The sequence below is a fragment of the Salminus brasiliensis genome, chromosome 23, assembly GCF_030463535.1.
Source record: "Salminus brasiliensis chromosome 23, fSalBra1.hap2, whole genome shotgun sequence".
NCBI classification, from domain to species: Eukaryota; Metazoa; Chordata; class Actinopteri; order Characiformes; family Bryconidae; genus Salminus; species Salminus brasiliensis.
The window spans coordinates 12,347,575-12,361,056 of NC_132900.1; the positions used below are offsets into that span (position 1 = coordinate 12,347,575).

Consider the following 13,482-nt stretch of genomic DNA (forward strand, 5'->3'; position numbering starts at 1 on the left):
CCAGTTAAGCAAGCCATCATGAGGCAAGCAATTCAGAATAAATGAATCAGAGACATTGCGAAAACCTGAGGTGTGCCAAAGTCAACAAGCTGGAAGAACTCTGAAAACACTCAACAACAGCGGCAGATGGAAAAATCCTTTCAATCATGAAGAAAAATCGGGTAAGTACACTAGTGACATAACTCTCTGGGGGAGAATTAGAAATGCTCCTTCCACTGACGTCCACTGAAAGTTAATTAGGATCAGCTTTGATAACATTAACACCACCTGCCTAATATTTAGCAGGTCCCCCTTGTTCTGCATCAACATAAGTAAACATTCGAGAGCGTCTGAAGGTGTCCTGTGGTATTTGGCACCAAGACGTTATCAGCAGATCAAGTCCTGCAAGTTGTGAGTTGGGGCTTCCATGGAACGCAATCGGTGAGCCTTAGGTGTCCATGACCCTGACCCAAGAACTGACTGTTCATTTGCTGCCCAACATATCCACCCCTGAACAGATGCTCCTGTAGATAACAAATGCTTTTCACTTCACCGGTCAGTGGTGTTAATGCTATAGCTGATCGGTGCAGATACTGACACATGGACCTCCCTCTCCGTCCATCACAGACCAGGCATCTCTTTGCTGACGTAACAGAACTGGCAGTTAGCTTTCTAGTGTCACTTGTCTGTGTGATTCCACCTTCCTAGAGCTGCTAGCACAGAGTGTGATAGAGAGTACAAGCTAATGGGTGGGAACTGGAAATGGCCTAATTACAATTCTATTTGTATTTAATTGCATGTTGGTAGCACGTTTTGGCTTGTGGCGATAAACAGTGCTAGGAATCTGCTAAGGCCCATCTACAGGTAACAAGAATCAGGTTAGCGTTAGGCAAAAATGTATTTACGAGTGTCCTCTGAATGCTGTCTGATGTACATGCCTAGTGTTTGGCTTATGGAGAAGCCTAGCGTGTTCATCCGTGCATTTATTTAGCCAGTCATGTGTGATATAATTAACAACATTATCAGCCACTGTTCAGGAAGTGGTTGACAACAAAGGATCTGCAACCAATTACTAAACATACCAATTTAACAGTCAACAATATTGATTATGATGATAATTTTGAATAAATGTTTTTATGATTACACTTTCTGTAGAACACTAACCAACTGCATACTTGATTACATGATTGTAATTAGTACAAGAACATGAATAATTAGCTATTTGGATGTACAGCAGGTAATCCTGAATAAAAAATGATTGTACTGAATTTTTGATGTAGGTTTTTGATGCGTGATAACTGTGTGTCAAAGTATCACAAAACATATCATGTAGCATTAAAAGGCTACCATGATAAAGGGCTGCAACAAATAACTTTTTAGATAATCTATCGATTATTGAAACAAATAACCACTAAATATTTTCTAACTAACAATGAACACAATATGTGTGCAAAATGTGTAAAACAGCAGCAAAAAAAATAACAGAACTAAATTAATTTTTCAGATCAGTAAAAAACAAAAAATAGGACAAACGTGTGCCAGTAATTCTAGCTTTTAGTTTGAAAGTATTGTGTGTTTCTGCTTTGTTTGTGACTTTTATTTTGACACGTTCTGCGCGAAGCCACAATATCGTCGACCCTCTTTCACTCGTAACTAGCAAGTTACCAGGGCAGGACTTTATCCACACCCAGCAAGCTGCCTGGCTCTTTCTGTTGAAGGGTGGGGCTTTATCCTTACCCAGCAAGCTGATTGGTTCTTCTTGTAGAAAGGTGGAACTTGGTGGAACCCGCTATGATGCTCTGCAGATGTGTGGGTATGTTGCCATATGGCTTTGTACCAGTTTTATCCACACGCTCCATTCGTGTGACAGTTCATGTGACCACTGCAGCTCTGTGTCCAGATTCAGGGAATTATTACTGTAAGAAGTAGCCTGTAAGAAGAAGTCTGTATTCTATACTGTCAAACGGTTCACAGTGTTCACACAGTTAAACTTTGGCTTTTAATCCGCTGTCCATGTATGTATGAGAAGTCACTATGAGAAATTTGCGACTATTAAATTAGTTGGCAACTAATTTGGTCGCTGATTGTAGCCGACTAGGGCAATTAGTTGCTGGACCCCTATTATGCTATTATATTTTTATAAGACATCCCCTAGTCTCAGGGATTAGTAAAATGAGATAGATGCGATTCACCCAAAATAGAAAGAAGTAACCTTAAAGAGCTCTGCGCTTTAATTTACAAGATACCCTCCAAGGTCTCTTTTCAAATCCAGTGTGATGGAGAACAGAATGTACAGAATGAACAGACATTGTTCCGCTGTCCAATTTATAATGGGCAGCACTGTATGTAGTACAGACAGTTCATAGTTCATAGGTATTTTAAAAGTAGTCATAAGCTGAGAAATGCCCCTCTGAGTTACTGCCCCAAACAATTCCTCCAGTAAACCTGCCTCTTTGAGTTACTGGCCCTAAACCAATCCCTCCAGTAAACCTACCCCATCTGAGTTACTGCTCCTAAACCAATCCCTCTAATAAATCTACCCCATCTGAGTTACTGCCCTTAAACCAATCCCTCTAATAAATCTACCAAATCTAAGTTACTGCGCTCAAACCAATCCCTCTAGTAAACCTACTCCATCTGAGTTACTGCCTCTAAACCAGTCCTTCCAGTAAACCTACCCCATCTGAATCACTGCTCCTAAACCAATCCCTCTAATAAATCTACCCCATTTGAGTTACTGCCCTAAAACCAATTCATTTAGTAAATCTACCCCATCTTGTATTCCAATGCAAGACAAACAGAATCTGCTCTTACCTCACCTCATGTGTGCTTTGCATCAAATTAGGTTGTAAGTCAGCTAATAGCTGTTTTTTCCCCCAAACTGCAACCCCAAGTCCAAACAGATTTGGTTCCAAGCCACATTCCACAGCTCTGGTTTGGGGACATTTTGGCTTTAAGCCGAATGGGCGAGGACAGCCTTTTAACATGAACGAGCCAGTATGTCGACTTTGTTTAAAAACAGTGGTCTTATTTTTTCTATGTTTATGAATGGGGTATATTATTATATTCTAATGTCTGAATATTCCTAACAATTAAAAGTTCACTGCTCTTTAATAGGGTGTAAATGCAGTATTCTGTTATTATATTATCATTATATAAGTGACATAAAATTGTCTTCTTAAAATGACTACCTAATTGTTTATCGCAATTGTTTCTGGGCCAATATATCGCCCCCAAAAAATAGTCATTGTGACAGGCTTAGTAACACCTGCCTTGACATCGGCACCTGTTTGTTTTCTGTTGTTTATTTCGTGTCTGTGCTGACTCTGGAGCTGAACGGATGCTTGACGTGAAAGCTAAACTAATGAGATTAAAGGAATCAACTCTCTCACACTCACAAATCTCATTAGCTCCATAACCAGTTACACTCACCCTGTCTGTTGCCATGGCGATCCTATACTACCCAATCCCGCTGGTGCACAAATTCATTCACTTGTCAGGTGATTGGTAGACATTAATCAATGTCAGGCGATAGGTACAGAGCAGTGGTCTCCAACCCCTTCTTCGGAGAGCTACCTTACTGCAGGTTTCAACTCCAATCCAAATCTAACACACCCCATTCAGCCAATCAAGGACTTCTGAAGGCAGCAATTAGTTGGATCAGCTGGGACCATGTGAGTTCCTTACAAAATCCAAGTGTATGGCTGACCCTCTGGCAAAAGACCTTGAGAAAAGATCTACAATTACCTGACTTTGAAACATAATGCATGTCACTAAGGAGGCAAAGGCACCCTACTGCCCATTCTTTTTAATGAGAAAGCAGGGCATAGCTAATATTCAAAATACAGGTGCATGATAACCCATCTGCTGATATATCATGCACCCTTCATAATCTGATAATCACAACTGACAATTTAGCAATAAATACCAATGTTTTCATTTAGGACATGCTCTGGCAAATTCCTAATACATTGGGCCCTATTTTAGCTATCTTTAGGCAAGCCATCAACCCCACGTCGCGCAGCTTGATTTAGGCGTGAGAACAGACTGTTGGAGGGGTGTATGGGTGTAAGATAGGGCCCATTATGCTAAATCTTAATGCTACAATAAGAGTCTTTACTCTGTGTAGCAAATGTAGAGTAAAATATACTACCAAATACACTACTTTTCATTTCATGATAATACTAAAAATGTGCTGATTTAGAGGTGTCATCCCAATGTCAAATTAATTGTTGATCCATTTCTTAACAGTTTGATGTGTATGTATTATAGTGTGCATTATACTTTTACTTTCTTTAAATTGGTATCAACCACAATCATGCATCCCTAATGTATACCTACATAACTTGATACCAAGTGTTAGTTGGACTATTTGTTTGTAAATGAAAACTACCATACTAAGCAAAACAGGTAACAGGAAACAAACCTAAAAACAAATATGCCATTTGTTCCTGCATATTTTCCTGAGATCCATATCTGTGTGGGTTTATGTACCAGAACACTGTTCCTTTCATTCCTTAAACTGGCTTTTTGGTTTTTGCTACAATGCCGGGAAATCGTCACTGTCAACTCAATTTCTGCCTTTTTTCAGATTCCAAAATTCCATGATGAATGGTCCAATAGAAATGCTCCTAAATAAGGTAGAATACACTTTTTTCCATTCACTTCCACTGAAACATAAGAAGCTGCTATTTGGAGATGAGGTTTTTGCAGGTTTTTGTTTTTTAGCGTCAATCTGCAAATTACTTGTTCTGACTGGCTGTCCTGTATTATGCTTCGCTTAAAAGCAGTCTGAGAGGACAGAGTTCCCATCACCTTCACATGCATGGGTGGAGCTAAACTGCTGTAGACTAAACAGATGGTTTTTGTAAATGCTTTAGTTTCACGGTGTGTGTATCATTAGGTGACTGATTAATAGAGGGTTGTGTTAATGCACAGCATGAATTAACCTTTATCTGTTACCTGTATTTGTGTATCTAGGTTAACTGAATGGCACCGGTCTGTGTTGATACACTATATGTCCAAATGTTTGTGGACACCCCTTCTAATGCATGCATACAGCTACTTTAAAGCCCCTGGGAACATAAACATAAGAGTTTTTACTCTCTAATTAAGTTAATTTGGCTCATCAGGACCCTCTGTGTAAATTTACAAAGTGTGTCTTACGATCTTCCTAAAGTCTAATAAAGGTCTGCTGTATATGATCATGAGTTCTAAAAGGGGTCAGGCTTAGGTCAGCATAACCCTGACCAATCACAAGGCTAACCTTTGAGGTGCTGTGAGAGAAAGTCAGGGCTTAGCCGGGCTGCTCCTCTGTGTAAACAATGAAGATGGGTGAAATCACAACCGCAATTCAAGCTGAAAAGCTAAAAAACGTCCCTGTCTCAAGGCTGTGTGTGGTGCCACGGTAATGTAAACTAAATATTGTTCGGTAGAATATAAAAGGACTCCCTGGAACAACTAAATATGAACCTATAGGCACAATGCCTAATGCCAGGCGTGGGCTAGAGTATAAACCCCCATTGGAGCTGCGTTCTCTGAAGCGATGGTGCTCTATTCAATAACTCTGGGATGAGTTGAGGAGTTAGGGATGACAACAGCCTGACCTCACTAACACTCTTGAATGCAATCAAATCCTCACAGCAATGCTTCAAAATCTACTATAAAGACTTCCCTGGACATTAAAGATAATCAAAAAAGCAGGAACTCTTTTTTATAATACCCTTAATTTCAGAAGAAACAATGAATAAGCTGATGTCCCAATACTTTTGACCACATAGTGTGTTGGCAGGTTACCTGTATGGTGTGGATCTGAGGTGAATAAATGAATGAATGAATGAATGAATGAATAAATAAATAAATGTGAAGGTTGTGCTGAACAGTGCAGTCTGTGTGTGTGTGTTACCTGTATGGTCTGTATCTGAGGTGACTGAATGACAGAGGGTTGTGTAGCCTGGATGACTCCCTGCACCTGTAGCGTCTGGCCCCCAGGTAACGTCACTACTTCCACACCTGCTGACTCTCCTATGCTCTCACTCACCTTACAGATAGAGGAGTGGGGGGTTTAGAGGGGCGTCCGACTCAGTGACAACAACACAATCTAAACACTAAACTCCAGTAAGACCACATTTAACAGCACAAACCCACCTGTTTCATCCTCCAGTGGCTAAAGCCGATGCCACAGTTTAGTTTGATGGTCAGTGTGAGTGGAACATGAGGTATAGTAGCACAGTGGCACAGTAGGCGGGAATGAGTGGGTGTATATGAGTATGTAAGTGCGTGTACCCTTATGAGTGAGGGTGTGTGACGTTAGCAAACACTTCACTGACATTTACTGACATTCAGTGATAAGGTATACCACAATATCCGACACACATTGTAATGTTGTTGCAGACACTGTTCCAGACTATGGCTGAGTTCACATATCAGTTTTTCTAAATCTGAATTTTAGACTGAGTTTAGACAGTGTATCTGTATAAGTGGTGAATGCTATATTAATAGGGTCACACTTGCTCACATATGCACACTGGTTGCCAAACTAATGACAGGTGTGAACAATCCTGTAGATGTAGATGTATACCTTTACCTAAAGAGGAATTCCACCATAGGTTTGCTGTGAAACGCTGTTCTAGAGTCAGAATGATTCACTGTGACCATGATAGGATTGCGATGTCTGAAGAGTTCAATGCCTCTTTAACCACCACAGTTCAGGTTGAGCCTCAAAAACGTTAATTAATAAACAGAAATAAATGAATATTGTTTATGAAGATTGTTTGTGAGTCTGTGGCTGTTCCTTCCCATCTGCAGGTTAGGACTCCCCCTGTCACATGATGTCCCTAAACTGGGAGCACTAATGCTTTACTGGGATTTGAACGTATGAGCTCCTCGCTCTTGACGAGGCAAGCAGTTCGAACATTGTGCCACATCTACAATCAGTGCAGAGAGCATTTGGCAACAGCTAAACAAAACAGAGGTCATTTACAATATAGCCAATCAGAACAGAGGCGAATTCCAGTACATCCAAACAAAACAGAGGGCATTTACAGTACAGCCAATCAGAACTGAGTTTAATTCCGGTACAGCCAAACAAAACAGATGTCATTTACAGTATAGCCAATCAGAACAGAGGTCCATTCCAGTACAGCCAAACAAAACAGAGGGCATTTACAATATAGCCAATTAGAACAGTGGTTAATTCCAGTACAGTCAATTAAAACAGAGGTTAGTAAATAAAGTGTTAGGACTTCCCCTGTCACATGATGTCCCTAAACTGGGAGGCACTAAGCCCTTGCTGGGATTTGAATGTATGAGCTCCTCACACTCAATGAGCAAGCAGTTAGACCATTGTACCACTTAAGAGCTTTAAACACAATGGTCTAACTGGCTGCTTGTTAAGGGAAAGGAAATCATACTTTTGAATTCTGTCAACCCCACAGTTCTCCACGGTCCGGCGCCTATAGGAAGAATAGGAAGGTCGCCTATGGGACCTCCAAATAGGAATAACCATGTTGGAGGGAGGGGACAGAGATTAACAATTTTACAATCTACTACTTCATCTGCAGCTCCTTTACTAATGTTTTTGAGTTGAGCTCAACTTAAAAGAAACTGAGATGCAGAACAATGCCAGAAAAGTGCTACTGTATAACTACATAACTACTATAACTATATAACTACTGTATAAAAACAAAACACTGTATTTAGTTACTTTATCATTTTAACCTGCCTGACTTCAGATAGTTGCTACATGAGGCATTGTTTTATGGTAGTTTTACAGTGAGGTTCTGGTCTAAATTGTATTAGCTAATGCATGCATAGCGAACGGGTACATGCAGGACATTGTAGGGCAAAATCAAAAAGATGAAAAGATGATCTTTTTGCATTTACCATCATAACCAGCATTACATATAAAACTCAGAAGACACATAAAGGCTTACTGGTGGATTTAGATAAAAATCATTAAAAATATTAAAAATAAAAGGGCTTCATTTGGGTTGTAGACATCATGGTTCCATTCTTCACCACTGTGAATGGTTGGTGGGTGTCTGTATAATGCAGCGGTCTGTGATTTCACACTAAACCACTCTGAACGACTCTGTTTATCTCACCCACTGGTTTATGCAGAGCTGTAGGATGGAATTCCCCTTCAGTGCAATACTGTGGTGATATGGTAAATCATGATAAAAGGACAGGGTCATTATCATGATCTTACATTTATGTATTAGCACATACCTGGCTGAACTGTGCCAGTAGGTGAAAGTGAAAGGTACGTGCATTAGTGTGTGTGTGTGTGTGTGTGTGAAATAGTGTGAGTGACTATGTTATAACAGGTGAGAGTGTGTGTACCTGTGCAATTACTGTGTGTACCTGCAAGTCCGTGTGTGACAGCAGTTTATTTATCTGTGAGGGAGCAAATGAGAGTGTATGTACCTGTACAACAAGAGGTGACAAACTGTGCAAGTGTGTGTGTGTGTGTGTGTGTGTGTGTGTGTGTGTGTGTGTGTGTACCTGTGTGACTGACTCTGAGTCGCTCTGAATCTGACTTGTCTCCGTTTCGGTCGCACTGCCTTCCTGCGTTGCCACCGCCGTATCCATGGTGATCAGCCTAGCAACCATGCAGAAAGGAAGTGTTCTGTCTGAGTACACTCAGAGGAGTAACAGTACAGATGTTGCTTTGGCATTAAAGAGCTCATATTGTGGAAAAGTAACTTTTGATTTGATGTAAAACGTTAACATTAACTGATTTTTAAAACGTACCCCTCATAACCGCCCGCCCACAGGGTCCGTCTGTAGAAAGTAAGCTTGAATCATTGTTTTTGTGACGTCATAAAAACAGGTACATTTACATAAAGTACATTCATCTATTCGGCTTACAGCAGATTTGCGAAGGTCATTCAGGTTGAGGTCTGGGCTTAATATAATAATACAATCATAACAGGTCCCTCACAGTATAGCCACTCAAAACAGGGGTCATTTAGAGTACAGCCAATCAGAACAGAGGTCACTTCCAGTATAGCCACTTAAAACAGGGGTCACTTACAGTACAGCCAATCATAACAGAGGTCATTTACAGTATAGCCACTCAAAACAGGGGCCATTTACAGTTCAGACAATCAGAGGTCTTTTGCATAAATGAGTCAAAAGGTCGCAGTAACAAAAACTCCTGGTCAAACTCCTTTTCTAAAAGGGTTGGAAGATGATCTTGCAAAAACAAATCAAGACCAGTTTGTGTTGTAGGCAAACTATTGTGCTGAGTTTATTCCTCCTGCCTAAATGGAAATAAATTAATTAGGCTGATAAAATTACTTTACTTTTTAATTGTATTTGTCCTGTAAAACCAGTTGATTTTTATACTGTGAAGTATTTACTAGTGTAGCACCGATACCGGTACCTTATCAGTGTCGATACTGGCACTTACACACAGTATCAGTTTCAGCCATATAGAGCACCGATATCATGGTTTATTTTTTATTTTTTACATTACATTACTTTGTTCTGAAACCAACTGTTTTAACAACCAGTAAAACATAACTATTACCATTAAACCAAAATCTGAGTTTAAGCAGCTTGTTTAAAAGTCACACATTGAAGCTTAGTATAATTTTACACAGAGACATGTACCTGAATGTGAAAATGCTGAATAAGTACCGTTTGTTTCTAAACTGGTATTTGTTTCACTGTTCTGAAATATATATTTATATATAATATATTATTATTTTTATATTATATCATATTTTATATGAAATATATTTTAAACACCAGTTAAAAGATGTTTGGTCAAGCTTAGCAAGATAATGCTTCCCTACTTGCATGTGTTTCTGCATTTTGGCCATTTAAATTTTTTCATAGCTCTAAAACTTTAGCAATCTAAAAAATACAACCTACAAAAAGTGGAACACAATAAACATCAGGATTTATAGCATCTATCCAGTATTTAAGTCAGAGTCTGTGTCGGAACTTTGTATCGGCAGATACCTAAAAATATGGTATCGGAAAGGAAAAAGCAGTATCGGTTTATCCCTAGTATTTATTCCATCCAGCTTAGTCAAACACCAGTTCTGCACAGTTTATAATTATGTGATCAGTTAAATCAAACACTATATGTTAGAGCTGGGCAATATGAGTATATTTTATTGTATTGTGATAAATGTTGTTATCGTGATACACAATCTGCTTTTCTAAGTATATAGAGGATACTGTTAGTGCTTAATAAACACTGATCAGCTGCAGGTTTCAGTACAGACAGTGTAATTAGACTGGTTTCATTAGATGACGTGCTGCAGATGTTGAATAATAATCACTGCATTCAGTACAGGAGAGGATCTGAATAGTAGTTTATCAGAATCTGTTGCTACTGATGTATTTAGTCTGTGATTACATGTATTGTGCTAAATATCGTGATTTTTACCATATCGCCCAGCCCTACTATATGTAAGGTCAGTGTAAACCGCCCAGTGCAGATCATTTCATAGACCAACGCTGAAAGCCAACTGGTGTATTCTGATGACCTGTATGTAAACACGTTGAGCTCCTGTGCAGTTTCTGATTTATCGGTTACATCTTGATTTCAGCTGCTGTACAACATGAAGGTCTATGTCGTTCCTATTCAACTTTGAGCCTGGTGTTAACTGCACCGACTGCACAACTACACCTAGTATTTCTCAGTGTTGAACGAACCCCTACAGAGCTCATTCCAGTCCAACATTTCTAAAAGTGGGAAAGGGGTTTGCATGGTACCACAAAAAGTGTGGTAATAACAACCATGGGATTTCAGCTGTCAACAGGAAAGGCACCGCACGTACAAGAAACCACTCCTGCCTGTTGATTTAGACCCAAGATCTGACTCAGAGATGTTATAACGCCGGACTGAAACATCAGTGGCAATGCGAGTCACTTACGGGACAGTTACAGTGAGTTCTAGTAACAGCTGGTTAGAAATAGACCCCGTTACATTAATATGAGCAGTGCGTCGTGCTGCGTTCCCCACGTTGTCGTGTTAGGTTTTCCAGTGCGCGCTGGCGGCTCTCTCCACAGACTGCGGACTAGACTAGACTAACGGTCGGACCTCCAACTTCCTCTTTCGCTAATACCAGTAGTTTAACCGCTTTCTGAGGGGTGTATCAACCTAAAAACGATCATATAAATGGAGGAACGATACACGGTGTAGTTTATGAAGCTTCCAGCGGTGAAGCTTCCTCTTAGAGTATTTTATTAGCTAGCTATAGCTCTATAGCTACCTCGCCTTGGGGCTAATTTGCGCTTAGTCCTGTGGAGGCGCCACAAAAGAAGAACGACCAGGTAGTCTGTCTGTTTAAAAAAGCAGCTTTTTAAAACCCTAATTTTTTCTTCTTAAACATGCGACAGTAACTTAGATATATTTGTATTAATCTTGCGGTGACGGTGAGCACCCCAGTGAGCCAGAATCCCCAGAATCCCCAGAATCGCCCCCCCCCAAAAAAAACCCCTCGAATCCGGGCTCACTCGAACGCAGCACTTCTCATCTGAAGCGCTGTTACGTCATCAGTCTATATCTGCTTCTTGCCACATTTCTAATATTAATGTTATTATAACTCGCAGCAAAGCAGCAGTCGTTCATCAGCCGAGCTGTCCTGCGAAGCTAATCTGACCAACTTCGGTGGTCCACGAGTTGTTTAGCCTGTAGTGGTCTGACTCCGGGGGGCACACACACACACACACTCGGTCTGGGTTTTGTTGGTGTTTATTTAGTTGAGCAGAAACAGTAACGCGAGCTCGTGCGCCCGGTCTCTCTAAGGTCTGCTCGCAGTTAGCCAGCCGGCTAAGCTAGCCAACAGCCTGAAGTTGGCTCGCCCGGCTCCCACTCTCACGGCTTCTTCTCCCCCCCAGACTGATGTTCGACATGCCAGCAATAACTTACCGAAGTTTTACGTAGAGTGGCTCGTCACTCGCTGCGGGTGGAGTGGATGGCCCGACTCGGCGCACACGTAGCTCCCACGTCAGCTCTGATGAGGCTGAAAAATGTCGGCTATGCAGGAGGAGGTAGAAAAACTACACGAGGGCGGAGCTCGAGCCACAGGCTCCTGTAAAGCACTCGCAGACACTTCTGCAGGACCTGGGGCGCTCAGATAGTCGAGGAGAAGTTCACGCCAAGTTCCGAAAGTGTCAGACTGACGGACTCTCTGTCGACAAAAGGCTGGACAGACTGGACAGACTGTGAAGCTGCCGCTCGCCCGATTACCCCCGTTTAGACACGCGCCTCAGAGCTGCGCGCGGGGAAGAAAACAACATATCTCACATAGGTTACAGACCGTTACAGACTAATGCTTTGGTTCATTCAGCGGTTTAAAAGTGCGTAAATGTGAAGGGTTAGGGATGGACAGTCAGTGCGCTTTAATGTCTGGGGCATTAGGGCCATCTGGTGGTTGATGTCTGCAGACGCTGCAGCACCTTCCTTCCTCTGCAGGTCGCCGCTGTCTCTCAGTGCTCTGCTGGTTCTCACTGTTAAACGTGGCATCATTTGTGTCTGGTATTTTAAAGTCAAGCCAAGAGGCTTTTACTGTCATTCCTCCTGAGTACAAGCCTTTTTTTTTGCCTTCAAGTATCAGAAACAGAACAGTAGAAATGGAGACAACGGATTTGCTAGATCACAAGAATTTTGCAAGAAATGATTTATTAAATTGAAGGAAAAACTTATTAAATTGAGGAAACAACTTGCTAGATCACAAGAATTTTGCAAGAAATTGTTGATTGAATTAAAGGAACAACATTTTTTAAATTGGAGGAACGACTTATTAAATTGAGGGAACAGCTTATAAAATTAAGGGGGCAACTCATTAAAATGAGGGAGCGATTTATTACATGGAGGGAACAGATTGCTAAATTGAGGGAACAACTTATCAAACTGAGGGAACAATTTATTAAACTAAGGGAAGGTCTTGCTAAATTAAGGGAACAACTTATTAAACTGAGGGAACATATTGAGGGAACGATTTGTGAAATGGAGAGAACGGATTGCCAAATCAAAGGAATAGTTCATTAATTTGAAAGAATAAGAATAAGAAAGAAGTGCTAAACCGAGGAAACAACTTATCAAACTGAAGAAACGATTCAGTGAATAAATAATGACTTTTTTATTTATTAGATTGAGGCAGCAATTTAAGTCTCTAAATATTATTTTTTACCATAATACTTTCGGGGGAAATAATATAAAAATGACTTGGAATAAAATATTTTTACATTGTCTTCCATTTAAAGTTTTAAAATGTATGTAAATATACATGTTGAAGATGCAGTTTTTGTAGTTTTGGCAGAGACAATATTATGGTCCCAATGTCTACATGTCATCTTAACAAAATTGTATCACAGAAAATGTTTTTTTGATGTTTTCTTCAATATTTAGTTATTACTACTGCTTCTACTGCTACTCCATAATACATTTATAAATAAATGAAATTAGTAAAATAAAAAAAAGTAATTATAACTTAATTATTTCAGTATAAATAATTTGTACAATTTGTACCTAGTAAT

The 13,482-nt window shown here is 40.2% G+C and overlaps 1 protein-coding gene across 4 annotated transcripts in view; it reads right to left on the minus strand.

Annotated features, from left to right (window-relative positions):
- crema (cAMP responsive element modulator a) overlaps positions 1-11,955 on the minus strand; it is a 36,244-nt gene extending 24,289 nt beyond the window's left edge. Inside the window, exons 1-4 of one of the 4 annotated variants that reach the window (XM_072669373.1) lie at positions 11,873-11,915; positions 8,734-8,763; positions 8,485-8,581; positions 5,885-6,019 (exon numbers count right to left, since the gene is read on the minus strand). In XM_072669373.1, coding sequence (XP_072525474.1) covers positions 5,885-6,019; positions 8,485-8,571 — 222 coding nt within the window. In that variant the 5' untranslated portion in view covers positions 8,572-8,581; positions 8,734-8,763; positions 11,873-11,915. Of the gene's footprint in view, positions 1-2,798; positions 2,853-5,884; positions 6,020-8,484; positions 8,582-8,733; positions 8,764-11,872 lie in introns of those variants that run through there. The other 3 variants (XM_072669372.1, XM_072669375.1, XM_072669376.1) reach the window with 3 other exon arrangements.
- Positions 11,956-13,482: the final 1,527 nt, after the last annotated feature.